Genomic DNA, 14,065 nt, shown 5'->3' with positions numbered 1-14,065 from the left:
GAGGGTTAGGTTTAGGGGTAGGGTTAGGGTTAGGGGATAGAATCTATAGTTTGTACAGTATAAAAATCATTATGTCTATGGAGAGTCCTCATAATGATAGCTGCACCAACATTGTGTGTGTGTGTGTGTGTGTGTGTGTGTGTGTGTGTGTGTCTATGTGACAGCCGGTAGATTTGGGTCAAGTTTGTTGCCTGTGGAAACTTGATTTTCTGTCATTTGCTCTCTAAATCTGCTTTAAGTTCTTGCTGACTTTATCTATCCTCTTGTCTGTCTTTCTCTGATCTTTTCTTTCTTGAATCTTTTTCATGTCTTCAGCTCTTGCTTATATAAGACCACAGAGGAGTAAAGAGTGGGAGGGATAGAGGATGTTCTGAAATCTCTCCCTCTCTCTGTGCTCCCTACAATCCAGATTGTTTCTCTAATGACACGATGGAAAGCAGCATCCCATGGGTAAATCTCACTTAAAATGTCCACAAAATCAAAATAAAGACAATAAATTATATTTTGCATCAAGATTTAAAAAAAAAAAAAATGTTAACCATAAAGGGCTGTTCACAAGGGACACTTGCATTTACTATATCCAACAATAGATGGTGATATTAAGTAAAGCCCTATTTGGACATGATTAGTTTTCTGGACAGATGTCTAACTGTAGATTATTTCTGCGGACGTCTGCAATGTTATTTTCGATTCGCACAGGATAAACGATGTCTGTAGAGATCCCAGAGATGAGTGCAAAACCCATCAGAAAATGTATAGCTGTGCTGATTATCAATAAATATTAAACATGAACATATGCTGTAGCCTATCTGGGATTATTAGAAGAAATTAATAGGAATACCTGAAATACCTACATAAATACAACACAACTTGTGACATTAGCGAGCCTGTAATCCTATATTACACTCTTGAATTAAAAATATGTTCTGAAACGAGAGGCTGCAGTGTTCAAACACTTTAAAACAACTTCTCTCCTTTAATCTGTTCAGATAACAATATTACATGGGTAAATAAACATGAGGGAAAACATGCATCCGTTCATATGCAACAGCCAGCGTTATCTTATGTTGTGAAGAGCGTCTTTTTTCTGGTATCTTCTTACATGACCAACATCTTCAGACTCACGGAGAACTTGAGAAACAACGATAATTAAAGCCAAGGGCTCAAAGACAGTTCAGATTCACAACATTATATTCCGGTAGAAATGTGTGAACCATTGAGTATCGTTTCTACTGCCATTCTAAAAATGCCACTGCACGGTAGAAAATGTGCGTTCCCCTCAGAGGTTGCAGTTCAAATAATATTTATTATCCATCATTAGTCACTTTTGCATTGTTTTTGCATTAACGCACTCTCATGCGCACGCATACTTGTGCACACACAAACTGATGTGCTATTTCTATTCCGTGCCTTTCTGGAGTTATCCGTCAATGTCTCAAAAATTAGACGATTAGATATCATTAGCTAGACTGATGTCTTTTAGCATTACGACGCATCTCATTGTTTTGTAAGCATTTCGCACAATGAGTTATTGTTTGATAAAGTTGTTTCATTGCAATAGACAGGTCTACCATTACTTTTGACATCATTCTAATTATAAAAGGAACAAGTAAAGATGCTGACTACCGCCCCTGGAGTCACGAGTTCGAATCCAGGGCGTGCTGAATGACTCCAGCCAGGTCTCCTAAGCAACCAAATTAGCCCGGTTGCTAGGGAGGGTAAAGTCACATGGGGTAACCTCCTCGTGGTTGCTATAATGTGTTTCTTGCTCTCGGTGGGGCGCGTGGTGAGTTGTGTGTGGATGCCGCGGAGAATAGTGTGAAGCCTCCACATGAGCTACGTCTCCATGGTAACGCACTCAACAAGCCACATGATAAGATGCCCAGATTGACGGTCTCAGACGCGGAGGCAACAGAGATTCGTACTCCACCACCCGGATTGAGGCGAGTCACTACAACACCACGAGGACCTAGAGCACATTGGGAATTGGGCATTCCAAATTGGGGAGAAAAAGGGAGAAAAAAAAATACAAATAAAAAAAACTTGTGTTTACTGTGATATATATGTTTCAACCACAAATGTCAAGAATAATATAATATACACTATATGGCCAAAAGTTTGTGGACACCCTCTTCTAATTAACAAATTTGGTTACTCCATTAAATCCAGTAAAGAAAAATCTTAATGCTACTTTATGTAATGGCTTGGGCTTTGTGTGCTTCCAAATTTATGGCAACTGTTTGAGGATAGCCCTTTTCTGTTCTAGCATGACAATGCCCCTGTGAACAAAGTGAGCTCCATAAAGAAATGGTTTACTGTGTCTGGTGTGGAAGAAATAGACTGGCCTGCACAAAGCCCAGACCTGAACCCCACTGATCACTTTTGGGGTGAACTGGAACAGCAACTGTAAGTCAGGCCCCATCGACCAACATCAGTTCCTGACCTCACTGATAGCCTTGTGTCTGAATGAGAGCAAATCCCTGCAGCCATGTTACTACATACAGTATAGTTGAAAGCCTTCCCAAAAGAGTGGAAGCTGTTATTACAGCAAAGGGGGAAATTGATGCCTAAGGTTTTCAAATCAAATGTTCATCAAGCACATATGGTGTCCACAAACTTTTGGCCATATAGTGTAAATTTTTGCTAATGCAATAAATCAGTTCTCCATAGACTCCCTTTACAGTCCAGCCACAAATGTCAAATGTTGAACTTCAAGCCAAGGAATTTTATTTTTGGAAATTTACAGTATTCAGCTCAAAGTCGGCACAGATGGAGGTCAAAAGCATTTGAAGTCAAATTGAGCTGAAATATTTATTTTCCAAAGAGAGACCGGTGAAATGAAAGATTCACTGTGTGTTAGATTGTTTCTTGAGGAGACACAGCAGAGAAAGGCAGTTGGAGGCTTTGTGTCAAGTCTTTGAAGTCTCTTTGAATTATCGCATATTAACTAGATATCATATTTAGCATGCTGCAAGTGTGTGTGTTGCATTTTAGTCAAGACGCTTTGCATAAAAAGAACCATCAGGGCATTACTGAATAATCTCATGCACCAAATCAAGACATACAATCTGCACAAAGCTGTTTCCAGCCAGGACATTTTCTGCAGTGCGTGCAATGCAATAAATTGCATGTCTTGTGAAAACTTTTTCAAACAGACGAATACTCCACACATATATAATCAGGTTGTCCTATAGACAGCGGTGATTTATAGTTTTGTACACGAATGTGAGTGTGGCTTATAAACACTCCAGCTCCTTTCATAATGAACCAGTTTTCTGTCTTGTGTGCTTCCTGTCCTCAGGGCATCTGTGTGAACACAAGAAAACAAACATTAATGAATGTCACGTGGAGCAGATATAAGAAGAGTTTACAGTATCTGATGACTTGAAGGACTTTAGCTCCACCAAGGGGACTCACACTGATATTACACATTTAACACAGTCAAGTTTTCAGACATTTGTCTTTGTCTTCTGTTTCTGTCTGTCTTCACACAAAAATGAAAATTGTCATAAATGTCATTATGAACATGAAAGTATCATTAAAGAGCCCAAACATGAAACATCTGTTATCATTTACTGCTATTGTTGACATAAATGTACTATAAAGATGTGGGTTGTATTGACTACATGTATGTTGCTTTTATGTTGTTTTTTGTCCTTTATGGAGCTTGACGTGACACTGTGAATGTAGTTGTTTTTACTCCATGGAAATCGTGTATGTGATGTCCACTCCTCATCTGTTTCTTTCTGTAATTGTTTGCTCATAGGGGGTTATAACATCAATGACGTGATGTTTTACTGGGCACGTGGGAATGAGTCTGTGAGTGGGTTGGACACACTTCGACTGGCCCAGTACACCGTAGAAGACCACTACACTTCTGTTTCTGAAGCCGTCTATGAGACAGGTGCACAGAGTGAATAAACTTATTGTCTCTAATCAGAGGATTTTCCTTTTATTTTACTGAAAGAAAAAAAAAATTGTAGGATTTTTTTCCTGGATTTGTATCAACATTTTGTATGTTTTCTGCCAAAAAAAAAAAAAAAGCCTGAGGATTTTAAGTTACAAATTTAGACTGAAATATATTGCTTTTTATAATAAAACTCAATTTATTATTATTATTATCATTATCTGACAATCATATTTAAGTTGACTTAAAAAATTATAAACAATTATTATTATTATTATTATTATTATTAATATTATTTTTTAATTGTTATTATTATTATTATTATTATTATTATTATCATATTACAAATTATGTTTGTTTAATTTAATATTATAAACAATTATTATTTTTATTATTATTTAATTGTTATTATTATTATTATATTAAAAATCATAATGTTTAAGTTCACTTTAATATTATTAACAATATTATTATTATTATTATTATTATATTTTATTGTTATATTACAAATTAAAAAAAATAAGTTCACTTTAACATTATAAACAAATATTATTACATTTATCATTTAATTATTATTATTACTATTATTATTATTATTATTATTATTATTATTATTATTATATTACAAATTATGTTTGTTTAGTTTAATATTATAAACAATTATTATTTTTTATTATTTAATTGTTATTATATTAAAAATTATAATGTTTAAGTTCACTTTAATATTATTAACAATTATAATATTATTATTATTATTATTATTATTATTATATTTTATTGTTATATTACAAATTAAAAAAATAAGTTCACTTTAATATTATAAACAAATATTATTATTACATTTATTATTATTATTATTATTATTATTATTATTATTATTATATTATTTATTATACTGTTTGTTCACTTTATTGTTATAAACAATTATTATTATTATTATTATTATTATTTTATTACAAATTATAATGTTTAAGTTCACTTTAATATTATTAACAATTATATTATTATTATCACTATTATATTAAAAGTTACAGTAATATTTAAGATTGGTATATTTAAATGGACTGATACCCTATCACAACTAAAGTGAAGAAAAAAGCAAATCCACTCTGTGAATTCAGTCCAATTTGTGAAAAATTAATAAATAAATAATAATAATAATAGAGCTGGCTTATTCTCCACTGTGGATTTTCACTGGAATTACTTTTCATTTTTTTTTTTTTATCCACAAGGTTACTTATCTAAGTTTTTCGTAAATGTGCTGTAAGCAATTTTAGCCGTTCTAACTTCTACGAGACTGAGCCGTTGGATTAGCCACGCCCCTTTTTTCCAAAACGCTGCACATCAAAGATAGCGTTAACCAACAACCGAGCAGAAGAGCAGCTTCAGTGTGTGTTCCTATGATTGTCAAACACAACAGTAGCAAAAAAGCACCCTCAATGGACATCTAATATGAATCTGTAAACGACATTAAGCCTGAATGATCCGCTTCAACTACAACACTGTGAGAACACGCCAAATGATTGAGAGGCCGCATACACATAATAATAAAAAAATAATAATTGCTTACAGCACCTTTAATAGGCCACAGATTTTTAATGTATTTGTTTTCTCTATTTTATAATGAAATACAGTAATGTGTAGTTTGAGGTTTTGTTTCTTTACATATAAAAGTGAATCTCCAATGAGTTCCACACAGTTTAGATATTCTAAACTGATTAAGAAAACAACAACACTGGTATCGAATCAGGACCGGCCGACACTGAGAGTTCAGAATTGGAAGACAAAACGTGGTATCAGTGCATCCCTAATTTTTTCATCACCTAGATAATGTGTTAAACCCTCTGTTCCTCTGGCCAGGAAATTATCCTAAGCTGATTTTCCATTTCGAGTTGAAGAGAAGCATCCTGTACTTCATCCTGGAAACTTACGTGCCCTCCAGTCTGCTGGTTGTTCTGTCCTGGGTCTCTTTCTGGATCAGCCAATCATCAGTTCCTGCACGCATTTGCATAGGTACGGTCGTTCGTTTCATCGGCTGTGTGATTGAGTGATTGTAGAAGAGATTATAATTTTAATCCTTGAATATAACAAGAATCCTCAATCCAGTCCACCGGAAATGTATGTTGAAGATAAAGCCATTAGAATACCCAGACAACTTTTTTTTTTAAGAATATTTTGTTTTACTTAATCCAACTGGAATAAATCCCTTGAATTTTTTCACATGTGGTATCTGAAAACACATAAAAAAAATTGTCCACTGGACCATTTTCTTTATAAATTTTTGTTTGTTGTTGTTTTATTTAACTTTGTTACACTTGTTGTGTTCCCGGTCAAAAATGACCGGCCATTGGAAATGAATGAATTAGACTACAAAATACAGAAATATTCAAAATCAAATCAAATCACTTTTATTGTCACACAACCATATACACAAGTGCAATAGTGGGTGAGAGTCTTGGGTGCAGTTCCGAGCAACATAGCAGTCATGACAGTGATGAGACATATACCAATTTACAATAATCATCAGATTTACACAACACAATTTAAAATCTAATATACACATAATTACACACAACACAATATACAAATAATAAAATACAATGTACAGTATACAATACACACAATATAGAATACACATTATACAATTAAAATAGTATATATAGTACATATAAAATGTACAGTATGTTGTATTGTGCTGTATTGACATTCAGGCTGTAGGTTGATAGCCAGTTGCCAGTGTGTTGTTAAGAGAGAATATAATTTATGACAGTCCAGTGCGAGATAATAAGATTAATAAAGTGCAGTGCTGATGTATATTGATCGTGAGAGATCAAGAGTTCAGAAGTCTGATTGCTTGGGGGAAGAAGCTATCATGAAGTCGGCTGGTGCGGGTCCTGATGCTATGATACCGACTGTCTGATGGTAGCAGTGAGAACAGCCCATGGCTCGGGTGGCTGAAGTCTCTGATGATCCTCCAAGCTTTTTTCACACACCGCCTGGTATATATGTCCTGGAGGGAGGGAAGCTCACCTCCGATGATGTGTCTGGCAGTTCGCACCACCCTTTGCAGGGCTTTGCGGTTGTGGGCTGTGCTATTGCCGTACCAGGCGGAGATGCAGCCAGTCAGGATGCTCTCCACAGTGCAGGTGTAGAACCGTGTGAGGATGTGGCGGTTCATTCCAAACTTCCTCAGCTGTCTCAGGAAGAAGAGGCACTGATGAGCCTTCTTCACAACAACTTCAGTGTGGACGGACATTGTGAGTTCCTCAGTGATGTGGACACCCAGGAACTTGAAGCTGCTGACTCTCTCCACTGGTGCTCCATTGATGGTGATGGGACTGTGTTCTCTGTCTTTTCTCCTGAAGTCCACCACAAGCTCCTTTGTCTTACTGACGTTGAGGGAGAGGTTGTGCTCCTGACACCAGCGTGTCAGAGTGTGCACCTCCTCTCTGTAGGCCGTTTCATTATTGTCAGTGATCAGACCTACCACCGTCGTATCATCAGCAAACTTAATGATGGCATTGGAGCTATGTGTTGCCACACAGTCATGTGTGTACAGGGAATACAGGAGTGGGCTGAGAACACAGCCCTGCGGGGCTCCAGTGTTGAGGGTCAGTGATGAGGAGATGTTGCTGCCTATTCTAACCACCTGGCATCTGCTTGACAGGAAGTCCAGGACCCAGCTGCACAGCGAGCTGTTTAAGCCCAAAGCCTGAAGTTTCACATCAAGCTTGGAGGGCACTATGGTGTTGAATGCTGAGCTATAGTCTACAAACAACATTCTTACATAAGTGTTCCTTTTTTCCAGGTGGGAGAGAGCAGTGTGTAGTGTAGATGCAATGGCATCATCAGTGGAGCGGTTGTTTTGGTAAGCAAACAGAGCAGCACAGAGCAGATGTAATCTCTGATTAGTATCTCAAAGCATTTGCTGATGATGGGGATCAGGATTTTGGATTGCTTTGGTGCAGGCACAATGGTGGACGTTTTAAAGCATGTGGGGACCACAGACAAAGAGAGGGAAAGGTTGTAAATATCCGTAAAAACACCAGCCAGTTGGTTCGCTCACGCTCTGATGACGTGGCCCGGAATGCTGTCTAGACCCGCGGATTTACGGATATTCACCCATTGGAAGGATCGGGTTACATCTGCTACAGAGACGGAGAGTGAACTAACCTCTGTAGCTTCAGCTGTGAGAGCTTTCTCCATGAGGGTGGTGTTATTTCCCTCGAAACGAGCATAAAAAGTATTTAGCTCATCCAGGAGAGAGGCAGGGGTGTTCACGGCGGAGTTTTTATACCCTTTAAAGTCTGTGATGATATTAATTCCCTGCCACATGCTTCTAGAGTTGGTAGTGTTAAACTGTCCTTCAATCTTGTCCCTGTACTGGCGTTTGGCTGCTCTGATAGTTTTGCGGAGGGCATAACTGGCTTGTTAATGCTCCTCCACGTTCCCGGAATTAAAAGCGGAGGTCCGCACATCAAGTGCAGCGCGAACATTGCTATTTATCCATGGCTTCTGGTTGTGGTAGATCTGTATTGTTTTGGTCAGAACAACATCCTCTATGCACTTTCTGATGAAACGTTACGATATCAGCGTAAAGCTCGATGTCGTCATCAGAGGCGGACCGGAACATCTCCCAGTCCGCGTGATCAAAACAGTCTTGTAGCGTGAAATCTGATTGGTCTGACCAGCACTGGATCGTTCTGAGGGTGGGTGCTTCCTGTTTCAGTTTCTGCCTGTAAGCGAGCAGAAGGAGAACGGAAGAGTGGTCTGATTTGCCAAATGGTGGGCAGGGGAGAGATTTGTAGCCATCCCAGAAGGGAGAGTAGCAATGGTCCAAAACCCAGTCCCCTCGTGTATTGAAACTGATGTGTTGGTGGAATTTTGGTGTATATTTGGTAATATTAAGTGTTCAGGAGCATCCCGATCCTTTAGATGAGCACATATGTGGATGTGTGTTTGCACACACAAAGTCCTCGGACATGTGCACGCACACACACACACACACACACACACACACACACTCTTTGAGGAACATTTCAAGATCTACTCATTATGTTGTGTTTGGGCTTGTTTGAATCGGGATAATCTGCTATTAGTTACGATAATGATTATGTCATTGTCTATGTATTACACTGATCAGCCACAACATTAAAACTACTGACAGGTGAATAACATTTATTATCTCGTTACAATAGCACCTGTCAAGTGGTGGGATATATTAGGCAGCAAGTGAACAGTCAGTTCTTGTATTCTATGTGTTGGAAGCAGGAAAAATGGGCAAGCGTAAGGATCTGAGCGAAAATTGTGATGGCTAGACGACTGGGTCAGAGCATCTCCAAAACGGCAGGTCTTGTGTGGTGTTCCCTGTATGCAGTGGTTAGTACCTACCAAAAGTGATCCAAGGAAGGACAACAGCGTCATAGGTGCCCAAGGCTCATTGATGCACGTGGGGAGTGAAGGCTAGCTCATCTGGTCCGATCCCACAGAAGAGCTACTGTAGCACAAATTGCTGAAAAACGTAATGCTGGCCATGATAGAAAGGTGTCAGAACACACAGAGTATCGCAGCTTATGGGGCTGTGTAGACCAGTCAGAGTGCCCATGTTGACCCCCATCCACCGCTGAAAGCCCCTACAATGGGCACGTGAGCGTCAGAACTGGACCTTAGAGCAATGGAAGAAGATGGCCTGGTCTGATGAATCACATTTTCTTTTAGATTATGTGGACGTGTGCGTCGGGAAGAGATGGCAGAAGGACGCACTATGGCAGGGGTGTCCAAACTTTTCAGTCGGGGGCCAAATGCAGAAAAAAATAAGGTGCCGCAGGCCACATCGCTGCAATAATTAAAAAAAAAATGGCTAGAAGCTACTAGATTGCCAATATGCATAATCTTTATATTGTATGCTTAATATTATGCAAGTTTTAATCCTAATTTGTGCTCTATGGTATGCTTGTTTTTGCCCTACATTTAAATAAAGGATAGGGTATTTCACTCACACTTTTATAATGGAACAGTGATGCATCTTATACAAAATATTATACTCAATTATTCACATTTTGATCTTTTTGACGTCCATTCAGTGGCACTGCAAAGCACATATAGATCTATAGAATTATAACTTCTGTTCTGTTGTTACTTGTGTTACAAATATGATTTTAATTTGATAAAAATTATGGTGCTTCATTTTATTTTGTAGACGTGTATGTGCAAGCTGAGCGCACGCATCAGGAACAGATGTGCAAGTGTTTTAAGCGCTCTCTCTCCTTCAGTGTGTCCTCACTCAAATTGTGCTGGGAAGCCCATGAATCATTTTCTTGTTTCAACTAAATATCAGAATGCTATAATGTGGTTCTCGCTCTAGGTGGGACGCATGGTGAGTTGTGCGTGTATGACGCGGAGAACAGCGTGAAGCCTCCACACACGCTATGTCTCCGCGGTAATGCGCTGAACAAGCCATGTGATAAGATGCGCGGATACATTATACATTTCTTATAATGCGAATATAATGGTGAAAACTATATATGCCAGTAAGGAAATTTCCTTGGACAACTGATTTTCTCACAGCTTTTAAACACAAACAAGTATGTGTTTTTGTGTCCACAAGCACTGTTTTTTTGTATTTTTTATTCTTGTAAACTTTTTATTATTTGTAAAAAAAATTATATTATTTGTAAACATGCTCTAAACAGACATCTTTAACCACTGTGCCACAGGAGCACCGCGTTTTTAAGATGCCATGTCAAGTTAAAAACATGTTGTGAGACATCTGCGTTTTGTTCCATTCTGTGCTGTGTCTTGCTTTTATTAAGTGCAAGAGCACAGTCTTGTATGACTTAAGATCTCAGTATCTTACAACACGACTCTGTGTTATTTGTTGATTGTTTAAGGTGTGACGACTGTCCTGACTATGACCACACTGATGATGGGTGCCAGGACGTCTCTGCCCAATGCCAACTGCTTCATTAAAGCCATAGACGTGTATCTAGGCATCTGCTTTAGTTTTATTTTTGGAGCACTAATCGAGTATGCAGTGGCCCACTTCTGCACTCTACACCATCCTGACTGCAATCACGCACTGATGGTAAGAGAGCGATGGACTCATTGTCATCGCCATCATAACTGTTGTCATCATCGTTAGTTTGATGTGTTTGCAAGGTCAAGCACCACTATTACTATTGCAATTACTAAAATTATTTGAGCTAATCTCTAACAGTAATTATTAAACATTCAGGGGCACTCATTCTCACTAAGAATGAATTGCGGGTGGTAATAGCGGCGTTTTTTTGCACACGCTCTCTGTGCTAGTTTAGCACCCGATTCACTAAAGAAATTATGCATCCACAAAATTACTGCTGAGCGCAATTTGCATGTTCAATTCTGATCTTGCGGTCCGATTCTGAGCACAATATAGCAGAGGATGCTGTAGTCCACCGTATTTGACACACCCTGCCGGGACTGTACAGCATCACTTTGATCCAGATGTTTGAATCATCTCTTAAACATGTAGAACGTGCGATTGACGACACTAAAATAGATTGCGGATGGTAAGTGAATAATTATACTTTACTTTAAAAAAACAAAAATAGAATGTAAAAAGACTGCATTGAAATGGAAAAGAAGTCCCTCCAAGTCATATCTAGAGTTCAGAGTATCAAAAGAGACTTGAGGGTGGACTGTAATCGCCCATAACATCCTAGAAACCACAAAGCAATGCGAGAAAAAAAACACACAGAACACCGTAGCATTGTGGCGGTGACTTTTGCATGGGCAAACACTAAAATTTAATGATGACATCATCATTTTGGTCATCACCATCTTCATCTTCATCATTACCATCATCTTCATCATCTTCAATAATCAGCTGTATCATCATCATCATCTCCGTCATCATCACCATCATCTTTGTCATAACCATCATGATTAGATATCTCCATGGTCTTCATCACCATTATCTTCATTATTATCATCATCATCTTCTTCATGATCTTATCACCATCATCACCATCATCTTCCTCAAAATCATCATAACCATCATCACCATCACCATTGCCATCATTTTCAATAATCACTGCCATTAACATCATCTTCATCCCCATCATCTTCCTGATCACCATCATCTTTATCATCACCATCATCTTCATCATTATCATCATGATCTTATCATCACCATCATCTTCATCACCACCATCTTCTCCAACATCATCATCACCATCATCATCATATTTTTCTCACCGTCATCTTATCATCATCACCATCATCATCTCCATTGTCTTCATCATCATCTTCATCACCATTATCTAGCTTCATCTCTATCATTTTATCACAGTCATCTTTATCAACATCATCATCATCATCGTCTTTTTCTCACCGTCATCTTAACACCATCATCACCATCATTGTCTTCATCATCATCATCTTCATCATCACCATTATCTTCATTAGCTTCATGTCCATTATCTTATCACTATCATCTTTATCATAACCATCATCTTTAATATTACCATTGTCTTCATCATCATCGTCATCTTCTTCACAATAATGTTAACCATCATCACCATTATCTTCATCTTCAGTAATCAACGTCATCACCATCATCTTCATTATCATCATCTTCATCACCATTGTCATCATCATCATCTTTATATTAACCATCATCTCCATGATCTTCTCATCATCATCATCAGTCATCACCGTCTTCATCATCTTCATCATCACCATTATCTTCATTAACTTCATCACCATCATCACCATCATCTCCATCATCATCATCACCATCATCTTTATCATAACCTTCATCATCAGTACCATCTTCATCATAGTCATTTTCTTCATCATCACCACCAACATCATATTCATCTTCATATTAACAATTATCTTCATTACAACCACCATCATCATCTTTATCATCACCATCATCTTCATCATATACATTTTCTTCATCATCATCTTCATCATCATCACCATCATTAAAATCTAAATTTGTTAGTGTCACCACATTTATTGATTGTTGATATCATCTTTTAATAAACCAACTATTTTTTAGATTTAATTTAATCGAATGCATTTCAGTAATCATCATTAATAATCGCCTTTCCTTTGGTGTGTTTCTGTGTGTCAGTATGGTCAGCACATGCACAATTGTGAGGAGGAAATGAACGGAATCGTCACCACCATCGCCAGCCAATCGTCACGGGTAAAGAGGCGTAAAGACCCTCCAGCCCCAACAACCACACCGACCACCGCTGGAGAGCCTGGTCTCGTGCCCTCCAGCCCGAATGCCAGCGAGGACAACACACACGAGGTCAAAGAGGAGACATTTAACCGCTGTGCAAAAAACATTTCCATCTTATGGAAGATTCTGAGATCTGCCAACTGCTGTCACGTGGAAAATCCACATTACATAGACAACTACTCACGGTTAACCTTCCCGCTCTCATTCATCTTTGTTAACCTGCTCTACTGGACTTACTACCTGTACTTTTAACCAGCCTATTTGAGGCTGCAGATGCTAATATCCACGAAATGTTCAATGATTTCTGTTTATTAGTATGACCGTGCATGTGTGTTTGAAAGATCAATAGATGCAAGGAGAATTGTCAAGTGTGAAGCAAGATTGAAAAATAATTAGGAGAGTTAGGTAACACATTTATGTCCATAGTGTCCCAAATTTGATTCTCAACAATACTGCTGTACAAAGCCACAATACAGAAACTGAGGAAAATGGCTTTAAATTTGTCTTGATTGTCCAGTAAAATGTGGATTTTATAATAGTCGCACTCCGTTTTCTCTAAATATGAATATAGGTGAGCCAAACCCATTTGCCACAGGACAGATCATAGTTGTTGAGAGCTGATTTCAGTCATACAGCAAATCCATTTTGCCAGATACTATATGTTGTAGTTACTGCATTCTGCCTTTGCGGGGAAGAATTATTCTGTGGAACACCAGAGGAGATGTTTAGCTGAATGTCAAAGATGTTCTTTTCCAAACAATGAAAATGAATGGGGATGAACAACATCAAGCTATGGAAATGACAAAAAAGCCGATCATAAAACGATCATAAAAGTAGTCTAGATGAGTCGTGCGCTATATTTCAATTATTCTGCAGGCATTTGAGATAGCTTTATGTAAGAAACATGCCTAACTTTAAGTTAT

At 38.0% G+C, this 14,065-nt stretch overlaps 1 protein-coding gene across 1 annotated transcript in view; it reads left to right on the top strand.

Moving 5' to 3' along the window:
• LOC127414380 (gamma-aminobutyric acid receptor subunit pi-like) overlaps nucleotides 1-13,394 on the top strand; it is an 81,241-nt gene extending 67,847 nt beyond the window's left edge. Inside the window, exons 7-10 of the mRNA XM_051652379.1 lie at nucleotides 3,767-3,904; nucleotides 5,768-5,920; nucleotides 10,798-10,991; nucleotides 13,029-13,394. Of these exons, the coding sequence (XP_051508339.1) occupies nucleotides 3,767-3,904; nucleotides 5,768-5,920; nucleotides 10,798-10,991; nucleotides 13,029-13,394 (851 nt within the window). The remainder of the gene's footprint in view (nucleotides 1-3,766; nucleotides 3,905-5,767; nucleotides 5,921-10,797; nucleotides 10,992-13,028) is intronic.
• Nucleotides 13,395-14,065: the final 671 nt, after the last annotated feature.

Source organism: Myxocyprinus asiaticus, chromosome 23, assembly GCF_019703515.2.
Source record: "Myxocyprinus asiaticus isolate MX2 ecotype Aquarium Trade chromosome 23, UBuf_Myxa_2, whole genome shotgun sequence".
In the NCBI taxonomy this organism is placed as follows: domain Eukaryota; kingdom Metazoa; phylum Chordata; class Actinopteri; order Cypriniformes; family Catostomidae; genus Myxocyprinus; species Myxocyprinus asiaticus.
This window is presented reverse-complemented; position numbering and strand designations above follow the sequence as displayed.